The 20755-nt window shown below is 33.8% G+C and overlaps 1 protein-coding gene across 1 annotated transcript in view; it reads right to left on the bottom strand.

Moving 5' to 3' along the window:
• Nucleotides 1-20755, bottom strand: part of SYNE1 (spectrin repeat containing nuclear envelope protein 1) — a 275315-nt gene that overhangs the window by 182812 nt on the left and 71748 nt on the right. The window contains exons 14-30 of the mRNA XM_042893607.1: nt 19616-19712; nt 17890-18092; nt 15544-15708; nt 14047-14199; nt 13468-13611; nt 12961-13134; nt 12031-12189; nt 10222-10386; nt 9506-9640; nt 8475-8633; nt 7981-8189; nt 7603-7711; nt 6132-6296; nt 4297-4464; nt 3543-3719; nt 2167-2307; nt 923-1083 (exon numbers count right to left, since the gene is read on the bottom strand). Coding sequence (XP_042749541.1) covers nt 923-1083; nt 2167-2307; nt 3543-3719; nt 4297-4464; nt 6132-6296; nt 7603-7711; nt 7981-8189; nt 8475-8633; nt 9506-9640; nt 10222-10386; nt 12031-12189; nt 12961-13134; nt 13468-13611; nt 14047-14199; nt 15544-15708; nt 17890-18092; nt 19616-19712 — 2684 coding nt within the window. The remainder of the gene's footprint in view (nt 1-922; nt 1084-2166; nt 2308-3542; nt 3720-4296; nt 4465-6131; nt 6297-7602; nt 7712-7980; nt 8190-8474; nt 8634-9505; nt 9641-10221; nt 10387-12030; nt 12190-12960; nt 13135-13467; nt 13612-14046; nt 14200-15543; nt 15709-17889; nt 18093-19615; nt 19713-20755) is intronic.

The raw sequence follows: 20755 nt of genomic DNA, 5'->3' as shown, positions 1-20755 counted from the left end.
TTGTACACCAGAGAGAAAAATGCATTTAATTCATAGTAGCATAACAACGGTCAATAAGGGAAAAAGCACAAAACATTAATGATGGCATTGTCTTTTGCTCATATTCAGATGGGATACTTAGTATTCCACCACAGAGTGTCTTCTCAAACTTGTATGGCAAATTAATCTGCACCATAAACCCAGTAAGACAACACAGAATAGGCCTATATTGTCCATCATTTGTGGGTCAGCTCTAAAAATACAATTTTCAAACACGCATACAAATGTATGTGTATATAAAAAAAAAAGGCAAAAGCTGAAGTACAAGTAGAGTGACTTTGAGCTTAATAACTTTGAGTTACTTGGGAAAAAATGATGAGACTTTAACAAATGCCAAAAGCTACAAATATTCACAGCAGTTAAGAATATTTTCTTGGAAATTAAACATTATTACTTTAACCATACTTTGGCAAATGATGCCTTGTTAATTTGTAACGGCAGAAACAGCTTTTGATATTCTCCATGAAATAAAATCTAGGCATTCAACTAAGATAAAGGCACTTCTTTACATTCATATGGAGATAGGGGAAAATGAAAATTGAGAACATGGTAGACATTCTCATATTTGCACTGAGAATTTTTGTTCCCAAAATATTCAGTATTTGAGAAATTAGATTAATTACTGGGGCTTAAAGATAAGAACTGTGATAAGATAAATGCAACTACAGTAATTTTGTAAATAATGTATTACCTAACACAGATTTATTTGTATGTGTTGCAATTCTGCATTTTGACATATTTGATACTATAATCTTGTAGCTATGCCATGACGAGTTGAAAATGATGGAGCTGATGAAATAACACAAAATACTATCAAGAGATTTTAGAGATCTAATACAATCTTATAGTGGAGAATAAACATTAGGACTTGTTAAGAACATACTCTTCTTCTAGAGTAACATCCACTTTTTTTACTTGTTCTTGGATAGATTTTGCCTGCTGCTGCAGGGCTTGTTTTCTCTTTGAACCAAGCTGTATCTCAGAAGAATTCTTCACCAAGTTTTCAGCTTGTACTGCCATGGCTTCACTGTGTTTAGAAAGTTCCTGTAATGATATAAGAGATATTAGCACAACTGTACAGTTTCATATATTTTCACCAAAATTATTTTTTCTCGTTTGTGGTTGAAAAAGGTTTTGCACTTTTATGAAGTCATAAGTGCCCTAAACATGTATTATGAATGTGTAAATACACAGAAGGAATCTCTAAAGAGAGCTTACCTACCATGTTGCCTTTAAGAAGTCGGTGTTAGTTTGTTTTTGTTTTTTTGTTTTGTTTTTTTTTGTTTTTGTTTTTAAAGAAGTTTGTTCATTTTAAAAAAACCTATATTGAATAAAATATAGCTGGGGAACTATATACTTTCAAAAGATTTTAGCTCAACCAGTGGAAGTTTTTCTTATAGCTCTTCAAGAAAATTCATTATGAACTTCAGAATATTATATGCTTTCAGTAATCATCTTTAATTTACCCTTAGACACTACCCCTTACAGACTTGTCTTTGTAGTATCTTGTAGCTTGTAATTTCACTTTGTTTACCAACTGTTTTCTGTCATACATGGTAAATATGAATGGTCAAGAAGGTGGGTATAATTTTGTATAAACTCCATCAAAGTGTAAAAACATAAAGAAATACAGAGCACTCAGGAAAGTCAATCACTTGTAGCAGAAAATAAAATGGGCTGGGATGTTCTTCTCATATGAAGAGCACCTGACTTATGGCTTACTTATGATGGAAGTCTCTCCTTTGCCTTCTTCAGACTAGACGAGTGCTAGTTTGCATAAGCCACATGACTAGCAAAGAGCCACTGTATGTGGGTCTTTATGTATGTCAAAGCTTGATGCTGCTTAGCTTACTACTGTAAATGTTTGCTGAACATAAAATGGGAAGCCCCCAAAATCATTATACCCCCCCATTTATCTACTTCATCTATGGATGTTGAGTAATTCTTCATGATTTTTTCATGAAATAACTGTTTACCTCTGAACGATTTATGCGATCTCTAATCTCTTTAGGCAATTTGTACCAGCATTAGCAGTAATCATGCTAAGATTGTATGCAATGCACTTGGAACATGCTAACAAAAGAAGCAGGAGAACATCTCAGCTCCTGTATTTCTCACAGGGAATACCTTTGTCTGATCCAGTTCTGAGGAGAGGCTCTCTAAACTGCTGAAGTTTAAGATACGTTCAAGCGCACAGCTTGCTTGATTTAGATATTTCACTACTGTTTCTTTGTCTCTTTCAAACTGCTCCCATTTATTTATTGTGACCTACAGAAAAGAAAACAAGAAAACAAATGAACTAAAAAGGAACCACAAAAAGGACAAACAGGAGAAAAAAATCATTTTAAGTTACTAAAGAAGGAAAAAAACCCAGAAATTCCTATCATAAAATATAACTATTTCTCCTGGAATGCTACCTATTCTACACATGAAAACGTCCTGAACACAATAAAGCTTTCATTTTTACACTAATTCACTGATTTTGCACACTTTCTAAACTGCTAGGAATATTTAAAACATATTTTATATTTAAAACTTATACATCTGAAGGGATGACGGCAGTTGCTTACTGGTTTATGGTGGCAGGAATCAGCATTATATCTAAAAGGATTTTCAAGTCTTCTCATGAAAAAATTACAGTAGAAAATTGTGAAGAAACATAAGGATATATTTTTTCTTTTTGACCAACATTTTACTGACTAGGACTATACTGCCAGTTACAAGAATTATTACAAATTATTTATGACAAAAAAGAATTAAATATTTTCTTTATTCTGAAATAAAGCACAGCCAAATTACAATTTTGTATTTGGGAAAAAATGTATTCATAATAAATTATTGAAGTTACTGAGGCTCCATTGATCACGTTTTGCATCATGTGTTTTAACACTGGGAATAGTTTTTATGATTGTAAACAGTCAGGTGAAGTAGTGGACAGCTATATTCCAATTCTTCTTAGGGAAATATAAAGGACAATCCAGATATGGGTGCAAGAAGCTTTAAATTTTAATCCCAGTTTAGTCAGTAATAAGTTATACAGTCCAAAGCAATCAATTTTCTGTCACTGCTTCTTCTTCTCTAAATTTAGGATGACAAGTACTCCAACATTCCAGACAAAGATTATATTTGTGCAATATCAGATATTACTACTGTAACATCCAGCCTGAGTACTCCAAATTAAAGGTCACGGTCATTTTTATTAACCAGAAAAAATGATTAGCTAATTGAAATAGTAATCCACAGATGGCTACTAAAAATGATAGAGAATATTATGATAGACAGTTTGGGACTTTTAAATACTTTCAAACAAAATGCTAGTTCTTTATTATGTATATAGCAGCTTCAAGAATTTTTTTTATGAAGGTACTGATCACAAAGATCCTGAGGATCAAGATGCAGAGATAAGAAAGTACATCCTGACTATTTGCATATTTTTTCCCCACTAATTAAAAAAAGAAGGGAGAATAGAATATATGCTTTTAGTTTTGTTTTGAAGTACCCACTTGCAATTGCTCTTCACGTTTCTCCATAGTCTGCTGCATGTTCTCCAGTGTTCCTTCTAGCTTTAGTAAATCTTCCTGCATTGCACTTGGCAGTCCACCTTCAATCTGCAACTGTTTAGCCTGGAAAATCTGCTGTTGCACACCTTGTCTCTTTGCACGGAGTCTCCTTGTCCTTTGCTAGAAGGATTCATACAGCAAGAGCGATCAGACTTTTAATCTTGTTTGGGAAACATGGAGAAACTGCATTTTGCAGTTTGCAATGGGGTATACAATGCGAACAATGAATTGGAATAAATTGTGGAAATATTACTTGAGTCTCATATACTCATAAAGCACAAGACATGGATTCTGAAAAGTATATACACTTTATGTGGCATACAAATAGAAAGTGGCAATATATGGCCATTCATCCAAATGAATGTTCTAGAAGCTGGATAAGTTGAGTAATTGCAGCAGTATCCACAAGTGCATGAATTTGTCATGCACTGTCTGAGTAATAGGTTGAAATCTCAGATTGATCAAAGCAATATATCATCAACCTGCATTAGAAAGCAGAAGGATGCCCAAATTGCATAATGTATTTCTTGATATGTTTTGCTTTATAGAATTACCAGAAAATCAGTTATTCCTGGTTATGACTCTTGCAAACTTTGACAGAGAATTATATCACTGGACAAAATATAATTTGGTAATTATATACATTCTGCCTTAAAGAAAATGATAAAATGTGGACATTTATGGAGAAATTACTTACCTGATGATGAAACAGTAGTTGCTGAGCTTGCAATAAACTTTCCGTATCCAGGATCTTTTCAGCTTCTGCTTGGGCTTCCTTAGAGTTGTTGATTAACTCTTCGATTGCGCTTTTAACCTCTTCTTTATACTGGACACAATCTCCAACAGTACCTAATGTCCTTTCAATCTACAATTAATTATAACTGTATGTATTTCATGTTAAAAGATACATCTATATTTTAAATGCACATATGTATTTGGAATACCTTTTGTAAAAAAAAAGTGAATTGTCTAAACTAAAACCACTTTTATCTCCAGAATTCATGGCATACACCTTCAGCTTTACATCGGCGAGTGAAATGTAGACTTAAAATCTTTAAAAATCTTTGTCTTTTTTAGACATATTCCCTACTACACTGCCAAAAGGCAAAGAGCTGCCTGTGACAAACTCTTGTGATGATAACTTCGAAAATGTGCTGTCCTCAGCATTACAAGCGGATTCAAATTATGAAAAGCATATGCTACTCAATTCACAAAGTTTATCGCCTTTCAGACCTTCTACAGCAAAGCCTTGTCTAATCACAAGTATATTAAAGCCCGCTGCTACCTTGGTTTTACAGACTACAACATGCATGTGGTTTAATTCTCAATCTTAGATCACAGAATCTTATAAGAAAATGATATATTTATTCAAGTTATCAAAAAGATGTTTTCTTGTATGACTTAGCTAGCTACTTGTATCTGATCATCAGAAAAGGGTACGTCCTGACAGTTTCTGTAATTTAAGATTTTCATAGCATTCTAGATATAAGAAACAACTTTCTTTCTATCCTCCCTTACTCTCGTTTTCCTTCTAGTTCATATTCACTGCAGAAGATCATTCAGACTCCTTGTGGCTTTGACATTTGGAAGAAACAAAAAGCTTAAGTACTTTCTTATTCAAAAAGTAAGATTTTTTAAAAAAATAATTACTTCCAGTAATTTGGAAATCAGAATGTTGGTTCCTACTGATTTTCCAAACATACTTTTCATACCACAGAAGTTCAGAAAAAATTTAGTGGAACTCCTACTTATTTAGAAAACCTAAAAGGTCTTCACGAATTGACATTAACTATAGAATTTGAAATCAAATCTTTCTCTATACTGGACTGTTTTCCAAATAGATCTTTTCCGCTATCTAAGTGGAGCAGGTACCAAGTTTCTCCTAATCTGTCTTTTTACTGTGAAAATCATAAAGCAGTAAAGTCACTGAGATCCCACAGAAGTAGAAGGTTCACTGGATTCTGAGAAGTTCTACTTTTTGGCCAGAAACTTGTCATGATTTCAGTAGTTCTAGTATCTCGTTACCCTTCAGACTTCAGACACGCAGTATTTTTCTGCAAATTCAGTGCATGCTTGATGTCTTGATTGGAAACCACCTCAATATTTTCTTTATTGTTTCAGCATAAAAGACACGCAAATCAATATGAAAATCAAGTTATATACCCAATAGTTGATGGATTTTGCCAATTAATTAATTTTAGAAAACTCATCTTTAGAAAAGATGAATTTAGAAAACTTTTGTCTCTAAAGATATTGACGTTCTTATATTTATTAGGAATATTTACTAAGACACTCAAATTCTGTTAAAAAACAAACAACCACCATCCAATCGAATAAAAACAAAAAAAAGCCAACCAAATATAATGCTGCCAGCAATTTTTTACTGCTAGTTGCCAAAAAAACAAAATTATTTTCATTTTTGAATGTTTGCAGTTTAACTAAAAATACACAGTAGGATACTTGTGGAGCCATGATTTATGTCATTTCATGTGACATTGTAAATGGAGGTTTCTTGTTTTCCTCATACTGTACCTCAGCCAGCAAATCTAGAAGTCCTTTGAAGTCACTGGAAAGTTTACAAAGCTCATCTTCTGTTTTCTTGGCCTCCACATCGGTACATATTTTAGTAATAACTGCAAGTCTAGATTTCAGCCAGCTGTGATTTTCTCCCTCCTTGTTAATATGCTGCCTGATTTCCTATGGAAGAAAAAAAAACATTTTCTCCAAGTAAACGAAATATTAATGACTCCACTCATTATATCAGTTCAGAGATTATTAATATAAACATACTATTTTTGCTGTTATCTTGAAACACTAGAAATGTAGTATTTGAATCCCTTATTTGATTATGTTCCAATCAGTGGCTATATTTTTGCTAAACAGTCTTTTCAGAGCTACCTCATATAAAGTAATAGAGGAGTACGTTCCCTTTACAAACTAGTACTTTTTACCTATAGAAAACAGAGAGGTGGTAGATACCGTGTATGTATTTTTTATATAGTGATGAAATCACTTATTTACAATTTAAACTTTAAATAATGCTTTCCCAAACACAAGCTTTATAAACACATTAAGTTCTGTGTAATTTTATTATTATTACTTATTTTAATAATTGTTTCCCCTCAAATTTTTTTTTATGTCTTGATCTCAGTGCTGATGATATCCTGCTGGCAGGTAAACTGCATCAAAAATAAAAATCAAACTTTCTGCAGGAGGAGTACCTGTTAAGCTAACAGTCTTTCTGGTTTATCAAGGTCACCTTAATTATGTCTTTCTGCAGAGATAGAATCGCAGAATGGCCTGGGTTGGAAGGGGCCTCAAGGATCATGAATATCCAGCCCCACTGCCACAGGCAGGGCCACCAACCTCCACATTTAGGAGGAGACTTCAAAATCTGTTAATGACTTTCACACAACCTGCTATGGCATGTGATATTCCTGTTTAGTCTCCCAGCATAGGGGGGGTGGAAGAAATAAAAAAGTTAGGTTTTATCTGAAGGACCAGGACAGAATCTTCAGCTTCTCTACCATTTCTCTTACCAATTTCCAATGCAAAGAAAAAGTGAATGGTAGGCTGTCTCTGCCTCCTCTACTATAGTACTGTGGAAGAGATATTTTACTATAGAAGCTTGCCCTAAATGTATGACTAATTTGATCCTTCATATCCAGTCCAGAAATTTTGGCTTTTCTTTGTTCAAAACTTTTAACTGTATATGCAGCAGAAAGAGGTGCAATTACTTTATCTTTTTGATTCTGTATTTTCAGTGTTCCGAATATACAGTTAAAGGGATCTGTTATTTTCTAAACTAGTAGAAGCAGCCACTTCTGACACAAATTGTTGCATGTGGAAATTTCTCCCTGGAAATGTATTTAAGAATACCAAGAATCAGCAGAATCTTATCTATGGTCTCCATGCTAAAACAGCTGCACTACTTATAATACATTTTTATCCAGTCGCAGTTTCAATGACAGTAGCTTTGTTAGAATATAAGCCAATGTCTCACCCCAACAGATGATTTAAATTGCTCATATTTAGCAGTATCATTGACACTTTCCTTTATCCTCTTTAGCTCTCTTTCTGTAGATGAGATCCAATTTGCCAATTCACAAAATCTGAAATAAAACATCATTTAATTCAAAGCAATGAAAAAATTAGACAAAAATGGACACCACTAAATGGTAACTTTTAAATTTATGGCAATAATTATAAAGCCCTCAAAAAACCCACCATAATATGTGTAATCACTACATTAAGTATAATTATAGGTAACTTGAAGTTAACAACACTGTATTTATCATTCTTTATGTGAATCTATAATGACATTTAGAGGTGTGATCACACGTAAGACACTACCAGAACCATCTAGGAATTGGACTGACACCTGTTTGTATAGCTCTTCCAGATGTCTGAATGCTCTGTTAGTTTTGTGTATGTACTGTCTATCTGAGATTTGAGCTCCTTCAGGATTCGTTGGCTACTTTCCAATGTAGCCCTCACTGGATCAGAAACTGGAAGTTTATGGCACAGTTCTTCAATCCGTTGTAATCTTTTCTCACAGAGATGGTAAGATCCCTTGTCACCAAAGAACAACTGATGGGAGACAAAGCAGAAAATTCAGCAAAAATATAAATTGGCAGAATTCATAAAGCTATCTACATTGTGCTCTAGGCTATACTAAGGTCCTATGTCATACATGCTCTTAACTGAGCTCCTAGGTATTAGCATGAAAGGATCAATTCCAAGTGAAACTTTTTGTTGAAGGCTCAAACGTTCTAATTTTGTGGTGCATAGAGTGTCTGATGGCTAGACCTTCTGTTTATCGTTACATTCAGATGTATTTCTATGAATACCCACTTTCTGGCATATAATTCATACCTTGTGCTCTTCAATCATCCTTTCTTTGCCTTCTCTGGTGAGCACCTTATTCTGTCGAGCTAGTTCAGCTTTGCACTCCTCCACTGTGACCAGGAGCTTGCTTTTCTGCACTTCAATCTTCAAATGGATCAGATGATACGGGGCTTCCATTTGAAGATCCTACATTCCCACAGGAGTAATAAATAAGCACAGAGATAAAACATTAACTTCAGTGTGAAGTTAATACAGTTAAATTATCTATTAACACCTGATACAGAAAACAAAGCATATATTTGAATGAATATATAGGATTTTCTCAGTATTTATTTAAGAAAATTAAATAATCCTATTACCAATATCTAATTCTTATAAATATGATAAATGCACATGTTTCTGGGACCTAGAATATGTATATATGTACATGAGACGTGTCTCAGAGGCATCTTGATCCTTGGCAAGATACTTCAAGTATTTCCTGTATAAAAACAATAAAGCAAACAATAATAGTGAATCTGTACTCACACCTGCTTCCAGAGGTTATTGTTAGTGTTCCAGCAAGAAACCATTCATCCATTACTCCAACTTTGACCTGCAACATGCTGTAGCAGGCAAATAAAATCCATAGCTTATGGGCAATACTTATTCTGTTCTTAGAGCTTTTGGCAGATGACACTATTTAAACTGATGGATTGATCTCTCACAAATTTGCTTTTTTGCAGATTTCCTAAGGTTGGGAAAATAACTGCAGTCCTATATCAGCTTAAAGAACAGCTTAAAGAAATCTATGCTCAGCAAAGTTTTTCAGCACAGTTATCATTGCCTGCATACAGAAGACAACTGCTGGCCACTTGATCTGGCAGTTGGTGTTTGCAAATGTAGTTGTAGCTGATTTTGAAAAGCACTTTTTAAAATATAATTGTATAAGAAGCCAAAAAATGTAACTTCTTCCTTCATCTTCCTTAAAATATATTCATTGTAAAAGTAAAAGTCATGTGGAAGCTTTCTCAAGTCAAGATTTAGAACTTCCAGAGACATTGTTCAGTGTCACTCACCTTCCACTGCCTATGGAGTTTCCTCACAGCTTCCTGCAGGCTGTGTTGCTCTTGTTCAGGAAGGATGTCAGTAAGTTCATCACAAGCTTTCAGGAAGGCATTTAGGACTCTCTGGTCCAACTGGTTAAAAAATTCCTGAGTTTGAATTGAAGGTGGACAGGTGAGAAGATGAAGCTGGTTACTGATACCTGCTAGCACGAAGTTCCCTAACATACTCCATAAGTTTCAAATTTACTTCTGCTATACAAATGAAGTGGAATTTGAGCTATGGAAAACTTCTAGCTATTTGTAATCCAGAAAAATAATGAATTCTGGGATGCCTAGATAGTACATTGGTATAGGGTTTTAAGGAATTAGGTTTTAAAGTCACTTGCTTAAGTAATAGTTATAATACAGACATGAATATTAATTCATCTGAAAACTCATCAGCTGATGTGTGAGTTGGTCAAAATGTAACTAGCATTCTCACTCCAAATAGTTCTTCAGAATCAACCCCTACCTCTAAGAGGTTCTGCATTCTGCACTTTCTGGTTACTTATATTCATCAGTAAGAGTGATTATTATTTTATTTTTATTTTTTAACTTTTTCCATCTTAGTATTAGTTTGATCTGAGCTGCATTATTTCAACACATGGAAGAAACCCATGACAGTTTTAAAATTAAGTAGTCTTTCTGCACTTAAAAATTGTCATAGAAAAATCAGAGAATTTACTCACGCTATGCTTTCTGAGAAGCTCTTCAGGATTTCCTTTTTCTTTTAAGCAACAATTGGCAATCTGTATTACTTTCTCCAGTTCTGCTCTAGACTCCTCAAATTTCTTCATCAAACGGCTATTTACTTCTATGTTTTTCCTCCAGTCACCAGCTTTCCTGACCATATTCTGAGTTATAAGAAAAGAAAATGAATGGACTCTCTCTCATTGCTATTTACGGTTTTGCGATGAAAATGCATTTACTTGATGTCATTTTTGCTGATACAATCCATTCAGAAGTGTTTCTCTTGCCCCCTTCACGCCTGCATTTTTCCAACTCTACTACCTTCACAAAGGTTCATATTATCTTCAATTCTAATAAAATGGGTAGCTATCTGATGGAGATACTGCTATCTGATGTGTGATACTTTCAAAATGCATATACCATTTGGCTAGCATTTCTCCCTTAAATGTGAAGTGTAAATTACAATTTCTTTCAAACATTTAAACATTTGTCATTGCACTTTTCCTGGCAGCACACTACACTCTTCTGCATCAACCTCTGCTTAAAAGGAGGGAAAAGCAAAGGGAAAGAAAAAAGATGGTTTAACCTACAGGTCCAAACACTTCCACACTACAGAACTTCTGATCTGGAGGAAGTTCACAGTAATCATACTAGTAGGCCACATGTGCATCCAGATAAAAAGCTGCTTAATGCAGACAGAAAAGCTTTGTGATTTAGTTCCTACTCTTCTTGTTTAGAAAACTTAGTCACATTGCATTAGTGAATCGAGTAATAAAATTTAACAGAAGAAACAAACCGTTCACTGGTTCAGCTGCACCAAGATAAATCCAGAACTTTGTACCAACCAGAGACTAATTTTCTCACCAATTTCTCATCCCAGTGTTAGAAATTGTAACAGTTTTACCCAGCGAGCTAATCAAATCCTTAGCTGTCAATTTAAATATTTTGTAAGACTCTTTAAAGGTTACAGATAACTTTGTTTATAATATTAGAATATGTAAGAATGCAGTTTTTATGTGAGTAAAAGCCAGTTTCTGAATTCATACGTTTTTATGTATGTGTATGCTAAGAGAGAAATCATGGTTCATCCTTACAGAACCAGAATTATTAATGTTTAACACGGTAAATTTCTGAAAGCACAACTGTATCCACCTCTGTAAACATAAATATAATTTAAGTAATTTCTAAATTCTAAGTAAAAAATTGTGAATCTTTAATGAGAGCCCCCAAAATGCAACATAAATTTTAATTAATTAATGCAACACAAATTATCTCAGGGTAACTCCTTACTGACGCAGATAATTTTCTTTAGCTGAACATTCATATAGAACCCTACATCTGGAGATCTGAACCCAAGACATTAGTGAGGATCACTCTGGACTGGGTCTAATTAGCCCTTAAAATATCAGTATTACTAGTAACAAAATACAAATCTAAAGGCAAAGGGGACCCCAGACCATTCTATGCATTTCTGACGTTAGAAAATAAGTATTTGCAATTTCATCTTCAGAATCTATTGCATTTTCTGAGAAAACACAAAGTGCCCGAGAAGTAACAGCAACAGCCAGACTTTGTCTTGCATGCTTTGTGTAAAGGGAATGTATATGAATATAAAGGGAAGTAATCAGTCAAGGCAATAAAGTCAGGGGAAATAAAAAATGGTGTAGGATCTCATGGGTGTAAGACAACACTCAGCCCCCTGACTACTTGGTACCAACAGAGCTACAGAGCAATGAAATATTGATGTGGGAAGACGTATCAGCTGCATATGAATAAGGCTTCAAAAATATGTAGCAAAATGTAATTACCTGAAAAGTAATCTGAACCTGTGTAACTTTCTTCTGAAATGTTGAGTGATGGAAATGCTTTACCACTTCACTAGAAGCCACACACTGCAGAATATTCTGGCTATTTCTCTCAATGAGGGACAAAGCTTTCTTGCAGTTTTCTTGATAAGCTACCAAATCCTGAAAGAAAGAAACACATATCCACCCTGGCCAGGAACAAAGGAGAGAAAAGTTTGGCAAAATAACTGGAAGATTTTTTTAAACACTAAGAAAAAAAGGGACAAAGCCAAAGCACCAAAAAAAAAAAAAAAAAAACAAAAAAAAACAAAACAAAACAAAACAAAAAAAAACACATAGCAGATTAACCTTCCCATTCAACAAATTAATCTTTCCAGTCACTTATTGGATTTAAAATTTTATTACAAGTAGCACTGAGTAATAAGAATTAGACTCAGGGGGAAAAAAAAAAGAAAAACACATGAATTTACACAATCTGAAAAAAAAGAAAAAATTGTTTAATCTGTTCAGCAGAAGTCAGTATCCTTCATAGGGTGGAGTAGATTTCAGTTACTTGATGTTAAGTAACTGCAGAGGAAACAATTTTATCACAGCATTCTGGGTTTGGGCAACTTTCAGAAGTAGAGGAAAGGAGGACTTGCAAGATACTTAGTAAACAGCAGATTGGATATGTCAGTAACATGGTGTTCACATGTAGAAGGAAAGATTAAACAGTGAAGCTCACCAGATGTTTTTTTAAATAATACAAACTCTTGAAGTCGTTGGGAAATAAGACATTTAATGCACATATAAATAACACACCAAATTAAATCTATTGTTTTTTTTTTTTTAATAAACTTCTGCTTCCCATTAAAAAAAAATATCTAGAAATCAAGTTGTGAATACTTAGAAAAAGCAAAGCTTTTTCTAAAATGAATATCTTTCTAAACTTACTTGAGCTTTTTGCTTCAGAACAGTTGTAGGTTGTGCTTCAGGATCCAAGATAGAAATTATTTCGTTGACCTTTTCAAGAGATTCATAGAAATTCGTGATTTGTTTCTCCTGTTCTTCAAGTGGGGACAGCAGATGCTGACATTCATACAGTAGGGCACAGGAATTCTCCTTGACCTATTTGACATTTTAAAGAAAAATAATTATTAAGAAGGCAGTAAATTTCAGTAAACAGCAACTTTATCAGCATGTAAACTAATACAGTTGCTACTTGCTTCTTTTAAGGTCAGTATAAATAATATGTTAATTAAAGAATCCATTTAAGGATAACGATCTTGAAATGTAGAAGTAATAGCATCTTCTACATCTGAATTAACTCAGTTGTTGCCATAAATATTTCTCAGTTGGATTTTTTTCATCTCTTTTTTTTTTTTTTTTTTTTGTATTGGAGCTTAGTGGTTACTGGTTTAATTAGTTTAATGTCTGTAAAAACAAAAAGCATTCTGCAACCTTGCTTAGTTGCTCTTTCATCTTTGTCAAAGTTGCAAGCATTTCGTTTATTTCTTCTTGGGAAACTTCTTTCATAACCAGTTGTGCTGTTCTTGCAACCATTTTGTACTGAGCTTCCATGGCAGGCAATTTCTGCTTAATATTCTGTAACAAATATTTTGTAAAAATAAAATTAACAAAAAAAAAAATCAGCAATGGCATTTATGCATTCACTGAAACGTAAGAGATATATTCCATTTTTTGTCATGGTTGACTGTGAAGATTGGACAATGTTTCAAATATTTCAAATGAAAATTGTCACAATATTATGATGGTACACAATTGGTCAGCTCACAGAGATGTGAACTGAAATTAAACATAAACCAATATCCAGTTGAAAAGAGTTTTGGAAATATGCTCTAGAAATGTCAGCCATAAAATTTAAGGCTTTAAGTTAGCTATAAGATAAATTATTCAAGAATACAATGAGTGAAAAAAAGTAATATTAAAAATGTATCCCAAAATAATTTTGTTTTACCTTTAGAATTAACATTTTGCTCTTATGAAAGAGAAAGAACAGATGGAAGGAAAAAAACTTACTTCTAGATCTTGTACAAACATCTTCACATCTAAGAAGGACACTTCTACGGGTGCTGAAAATTTTCTATTACTTTCATCAACAAAAGCTGTCAAACTAGCCACACCGTCCAGGTATTCTTTCTGCATCTTGTCCAATTCATCTGCCCGAGCATACTGTGAAAATATATAGCAAAAAAAAAAAAAAAAAAAAAAAAAAAAAAAAAACAACCAAATGTGGCAACTAAGCAATTCCTTGAGGGAATTAGCATGTTTTCAGAGCAATTTTTTTACTAGAAAAATTCTATTCAATAAAATGTAAAATAACAGAAACTAATCTTCTATACTAAGGTTATTTTCAGTAGTGCTGATAATTAAAAGAATGACATTCATACAAGTGTTTAGGCCTTCTAAATGGATCGTTCAAAGAACTCTTGTCATTTGTTTCTAGCCTAGAATCAACATATCAATTAATTCCTCATCACCTACAATTGGAATTTTGAAAGATCCACAAGAGTAGATTTTACAGGCATTTCCCTCCATCAGCTTTTCTAGATTTTTTGTGTGCTAATGTTTTTGCTGATTTTTCAAAATCTTGCTCCCCCTCTATGTGGGGCAAGAAATGCATTTTTTCTGGACACTATAGTTTCCACAGTGAATCAAAAGCAAAAAATAATTATCTTGAGAGTCATCTAGTTTGGATAAGTTACAATAAAAAAACAACAAGGGCAGTCATTATTTGTATTTCCATTTAATTTGACTAAAATAAGACAGAAAACAGGTTCAACGTCTTCAAATAAGCAATTTCTGATTAAAAGTCATTGAAAAGGGAAAACACTGTTGGATATATATGGATAATTAGTAATTATATTTTCTTATGTGCTTACAGGGTGTGAAATAGTTCTGCATAACCCTATCTTGTCTCTGCTTTTTAAAGACAAAAATACTTTTCCAATGTGTTGAATGTCTTCTAGGAGATAAGTCTTTGTTTTGTTGTTTGCTTGTTTCACTTATTATTAGTGCTTCCTGTTGCATGAGACTGACATAATGTCTGACTGATTTGGGAAGCACTTAGCTAGCTTGCATTGCACCTACTTACGGTTACAGTACAGTAACTGAACATAACTGCAATTAAAGAGCAATATTGTGTTCACCATTTTAGCTACCCAGTTTTACAAAGCTTACAGTAAGAATAAGCATGTAAAACTGATTATTTTCTTAAAGAAATTAGAAGTTATGAATGAATAATATTCACTTTATTGAAACTGCAAAGATAAAATACAGACTATATTAGCTGTAAACGTATAAAAGGAAAATTCAAAAACTGTATAATCAAAAATATAAACTAAGCTAATGTCCCAATAGCAATTAAGTCCTGTCAAGGTTTCAATTATAAATAAGTATAAACAGGCACTTCAGTAAGTTGTTCTACAGTCCTGCTAGTGAGGCAAACTGTCTTCTTGACATGGAAATATCAAAATAAATATAAGTATTTAAAATAACAACAGCAAAAGCACGTACTTGCTTCACTTGCATAAACAATTCTCTCCATCTTCCATTTAGTAACAGAAGTTGCTGTTTAAGGTCTCTGGAAATGGTCTCATCACATGTTTCAATCAGAAAATTACCAGCATCATTCATGGCTGTGTGCTGTTGGATCCAATGGGGTAAGTGCCTGAAGAAATCCTGAAGAAAATGAAAGGTTTCCTAAACCTTTGCAAATAGTGTTTACCTTAAATCATTAAACTAAAATTTAATCACCAGGTAATGGCTTGATAAAGCTCTTTGAACAGTTAGTCTCTGAAGCCATATTGGCTTATGAAACTTACAAAATTATGGCTTACAAATGGATTTGCCATAATAAAATTTTATAATGTTTGAGCACAGTCTACCGGATTAAAAATTGCCACTGGTATACTCATAGCTTGTTTTACTGTAGTGAGTAGCTTTAACTGAACTGGTGAAAATCCTCCTTAAGAGAAAGGATTTGGTTTGTAACTGAAATCACTTGTATTCATCCAGTTTCTGATCTAAGATTAATTTTTCACCACTGCTTCTTTCTGTTTCAGAGCAGATGAGAGGAGAAGGAAAAAACAAGACTGTCACTGATTTTCCCCCCCCACTCCACTGAGACAGCCTAAATAATCCACCCACTATGCCAAATGTTTGCCTACACCTTGTAGGCAAGCACACACTCATGAGTTGACAGAGAAGACAAACTTCCTCCCTGCATCCCTTTCTTTTTGCTCTCCAGGAGGATGGGCAGTTGTTCCTAAGAAAAGCATCTCCAGGCACCGTTGCCACAGCTATATCAGTAAACTGAGCAGGATTCAATCACTCTCTCCTGATTGTCTGAGTTATTTAATGGTTCATATGTTCTCTAACATCATTTTGGCAGCTGCCCTTCTCCCAGACAGCACACAATTCAGTGTAGCACACAGGGCAATTACTGTTGCTAGTAGACTAAATCAATGAAGCCACCTTCTTTATGAAGAAAAATAGAATAGCCAAAAGGATGCAAGCTGTACAAGTCCACTTGGTCCTCAAGACCAATGAAGGGGCACTGAACTGTTTTATTAATGGCTCTTAATCTACTCTAAAAATACAAGACTCCTGATCTGACAGCGACAGTTCTGTGTCCCTTCTTTCTTCAGATGTAGGTTAAGAGAGGTGCACGTTATAAGGGAATTGTGACTAGAAGTGCTAAAGAGGCATCACAAGTAAGCAAAAAAGTTGTAGAAGAATTGGCTTGTTTATCAATACATTGCTGTTAAATTTTAACTACTTTACAGGAGAAAAATTCCACTGCATACTGATTTTTTTTTTTTCCAATTTTTCTGTGACACAGGTTCATAATAAAACAGAGAACCCAATGACAAAGTTAAGAAACCACTTTCTTTTGCAAAAAGAACAAGAGTACTTACTGGTTTTGAAATAATACAGAGACAGTGGATAGAAGATGAAAAGTATAAGTTCTATGCCTGGGACAGAATATGCTGGTGTTTAGTAATGCAGGTAAAGGTTTCAAATAAACACCAATTAAATCTTTATATAATATTACTTACTCTACCATACTCTAGGGAAACTGCTTTAGTGGGGGGTTGGACTAATTGCTCTCCAGAGGTTCCTTCCAACCCCTACAATTCTGTGACTACTGATGTATTTGTAGTTTTACAGAACAAATATTTGAAAACGTTTAAAAAGTTTGCCATATAGCAAGGAGAAGTTACCATCTTTCACATGGGACTCGAGATACTTGGGAATGACAGTTGTATAACCATACAAACCCATAAGTACTTTTTTAATAAACAAGAGTTAAATCTGCTAATCAAAATTATCCTTGGAACTAAGTGAACATTATTCCATTATTCATATCCTACATTCAACATTAATAATAGAAATAACATATGTATCTCAGTCTACAGGTGGTTTATATTACCTCTTCATAACTGTTAACAATTTTGAGGCAATAGAATATACTTAATATATTAGCATTCTGTGAAGAATAACACTTTCGTGTCTAAAGGTTTTCAACACAGCTTTTAGAAACTCTTCATATATCATAAACATTAAAAGTAGCTTCTCAGACTAATCCGTTCTTATGTGTGTGTGTGCGCTATACAAGTAAACATTGAGAAACTGATTATCAGTATAGTGTGCCAGAAACTGAAAAATATTCTGAGTAGTGCAAATAAGGATTTATCTATCAATGTACCCACTAAAATTTGCCAGCATGAACATCTCCCTCTTGAATGACATTTTGTAAAATAAGCTAAGGAAACGCAAAAGCATATTCCATATTTCAAATTTTACAAAAGTCTTATATATTTGGAATTAGTTCATTATATATTTGGAATTCGTTCATACCTTTTTAGACTGTTCAGTCTGATTAAGCATTTTTTCAGCATCCTCCAACCAGGCTTGCAGACCTGCCACAGTGCTGCTGTACCTGTCCCAGTTAGCAATTACTTCTTCCAACATACTTCTTACACTTCTCACCTCTACCGAGAGGTTCCTCCACTGTGCTGTTGTTTCACTCATGAATTTCATCACACTCTCAACTTCTTCCACTAAGATACAGGAAAGACATTATTTATGTTCATAATTATTTCTGTGATGCTTCATGTTATGCTACGCTTATCTAGTCTCATCAGACAATTGTATTCGACTAAAACTGCTATTTCAGAAGAGCTATTACACACACTCTGTTCACAGTTCAAATTTACTGCAGTTATTTCTGAGAAATTAAGCATTCACCTTAAAGATTGAGGAAAGTACACAAAATGGTAGAAGCACACAAGGTAAGTACGCAAAAATATACAAAACTTTTGCTACCACAACAACACTGGGACCATATTAATTAAAACAGTAACACTGCATACTCTGTTTAGTGTTTGTTTCTAATCTGTAGAAAAAGACATCAGAAAAATTTTCTTTACAAGAAAGTAGAAGTATGTAGCATACAAACTATGTCTGCATGCAAAAGCACTGAATTAAATTGGCTTTCCAACATCATTAAAACAAACTGTGATTTTTTTTTTGTCATTTACTTTTTAATATTTTCACCACTGTAGTCCTTACTCCAGAAGGAAGAAATAGAGGTAAGGAAAAGAACCCAAGTAAATCTTGAGACTTCATGTCTTCATATGTGCAGAATACTGAAAAATTAGCTTTCAGCTAAGGTGAACTCTATTTTGCACTGTTTCTGATTTCATGTAAGCGTTTACTTACCCTTTGGAAAAGAATTTGCTTTTAGATTTTTTCATATTATTGAATAAATCTATTAATTTTCATTATTTTTAAGAATATCTTGTCAATTATGTAAAACTTGAGCTTAATCATTGACTTAAATTTCTCAACAGAAAAGATATCCATTTCCTCTGCAAGTCTGCTAATCATTCTGGAAGCTGCAGCAGTCTTCCACAGACATTGCAATGTAATTATCTCAGTGGAGATAAAAGTGAACTCATGTCTGTAACTATCTTGGTCAAATATTGCACTTCTGCATTCTCCCACAGTGCAGCAGTGCTGTTCAGGAATTACTGGAGGTATCTGCTGAATTAGCTACACATTTGTCTCATGTATATCCAATACAACTGTCATTTGGGTTCCCCTTATAGTCTTTCACAATTAATGAAGAAACATAAATCAGTTAGGAGATACTTTTGTTACCACAACAACCCTGGGACCAGCTCTCTTGATGTTTCTTTCTTAGTGAATTAAGCAAAGGTGGGGAGTGCCCCAACCACTGAAACATGTCACTAATTGGTTCATTGACACACTACTGGGCACAGATCAACAATTCAGAAGTTAGAACGGACCAGCAGAAAGTATGATCACCACCTTCTGAACATTAAGGAACTTAAAAAGTAATGGGCTGCTCTGTACCAGTTAGCCTCATGCTAGAGAAAATGCAAAATTGCTATCACAACCTGTAGACTTTCAGGTAGATTCCAGTTGCTATACAGCTCTACTGCATGGAATAAATAAGCATTAGATGATTTTTTTTTTTTTTTTTTTTTTTTTAAAGGAGATATCTATGTCTAAAGAGATAAAATGTCATCCCCACAACAAGAGAAACGCAGGCATTTACCTGAGCCATTTGCTTTGGCATACATTTCAGCTGCTCTTTTCAAGATCTGGTATGTAACCTCGTATTGCTCAAAGAACTTACTGTTTTCAATAACAGACTGAAAAAGACATATTACAATAGAGAAAATAAATATGAATGTTAGAACACATCCTCTGAAATTACACCAGGAGAGCAATGACAGCTTTTAGCTTCATTATTTCTTTTATTTCATTTATTAATGAAGTTTTAAAATTTCATCTTTTCAAATTAATAGTACAGTAGTGTTTCCCCTCACAAATTGAGTTTATTTACTCTGCCTATGGAAAGAATATTTAATATATTATCAGTGTGTTTGAATTACCGAAATACCTAGAATATTATACATGGAACATGCAGAAACTGAACAATTAAAAGTTACATGATCAATGAAAAAATAATTTAAATTTCCTCCCTTACAGAAGGCTCCCACCAAAAAAAAAAAAAAAACAAAAAACACACAAGAAAACTGCTAAATGCTTAAAAACTTTCCGGATTTTGTTTTAAAGAGATGAAACGCACATGACTCATTCTTCAGTTTGCTTCAGCTATCACTGCTAGTGGTAAAAATAAGATTAAGGAAACAGTGAAGAAAAGATGCTGCTTTCTGAAGTGCAAAACACTTCTCCTTTAGGAGTGGTGTTTCCACTATGCAATATGGTACAGAATAATGAATAATTTATATGGAAATATTGTGGCCACAAAGTTCTCTCTCTTTATCATTTATACCTATTTATCGTTGATGCCAAATGGCATTGATTTTTTTCTAATCTGTCAGAATGTTTCTTCTTCAAATGCCCTGTATAATCATACACCTATGTAAGACAAAATTATATTATACTGTATCTTCCATTATCACTCAAAAAAAGAGGAAGAAAAAAAATCCCTTTTTACAGGACTTTTACTCTGCCCTCCCTAAGGTACTTAGCTAGAGTTTTGGAGTGATTTTATAACCTATACTACATGCCATGCCTCCAGCTGCAGATCTACACATCTAAGGCAAATGCATTTCCATTATGTACATACAAGTTCAGGAATGTCAGAATAGACAATCTTATTTGTACAGCTGTAAGTTTGGTAATACGAGGTTTTTAACAGTACTAAAGTTTCAATGTTTAACAAAAA

This window comes from Lagopus leucura, unplaced genomic scaffold (assembly GCF_019238085.1).
Source record: "Lagopus leucura isolate 7727_CA_CO unplaced genomic scaffold, USGS_WTPT01 Super-Scaffold_73, whole genome shotgun sequence".
In the NCBI taxonomy this organism is placed as follows: domain Eukaryota; kingdom Metazoa; phylum Chordata; class Aves; order Galliformes; family Phasianidae; genus Lagopus; species Lagopus leucura.
The sequence above is the reverse complement of the archived record's forward strand: the minus strand, read 5'-3'. Positions and strand labels throughout refer to the sequence as shown.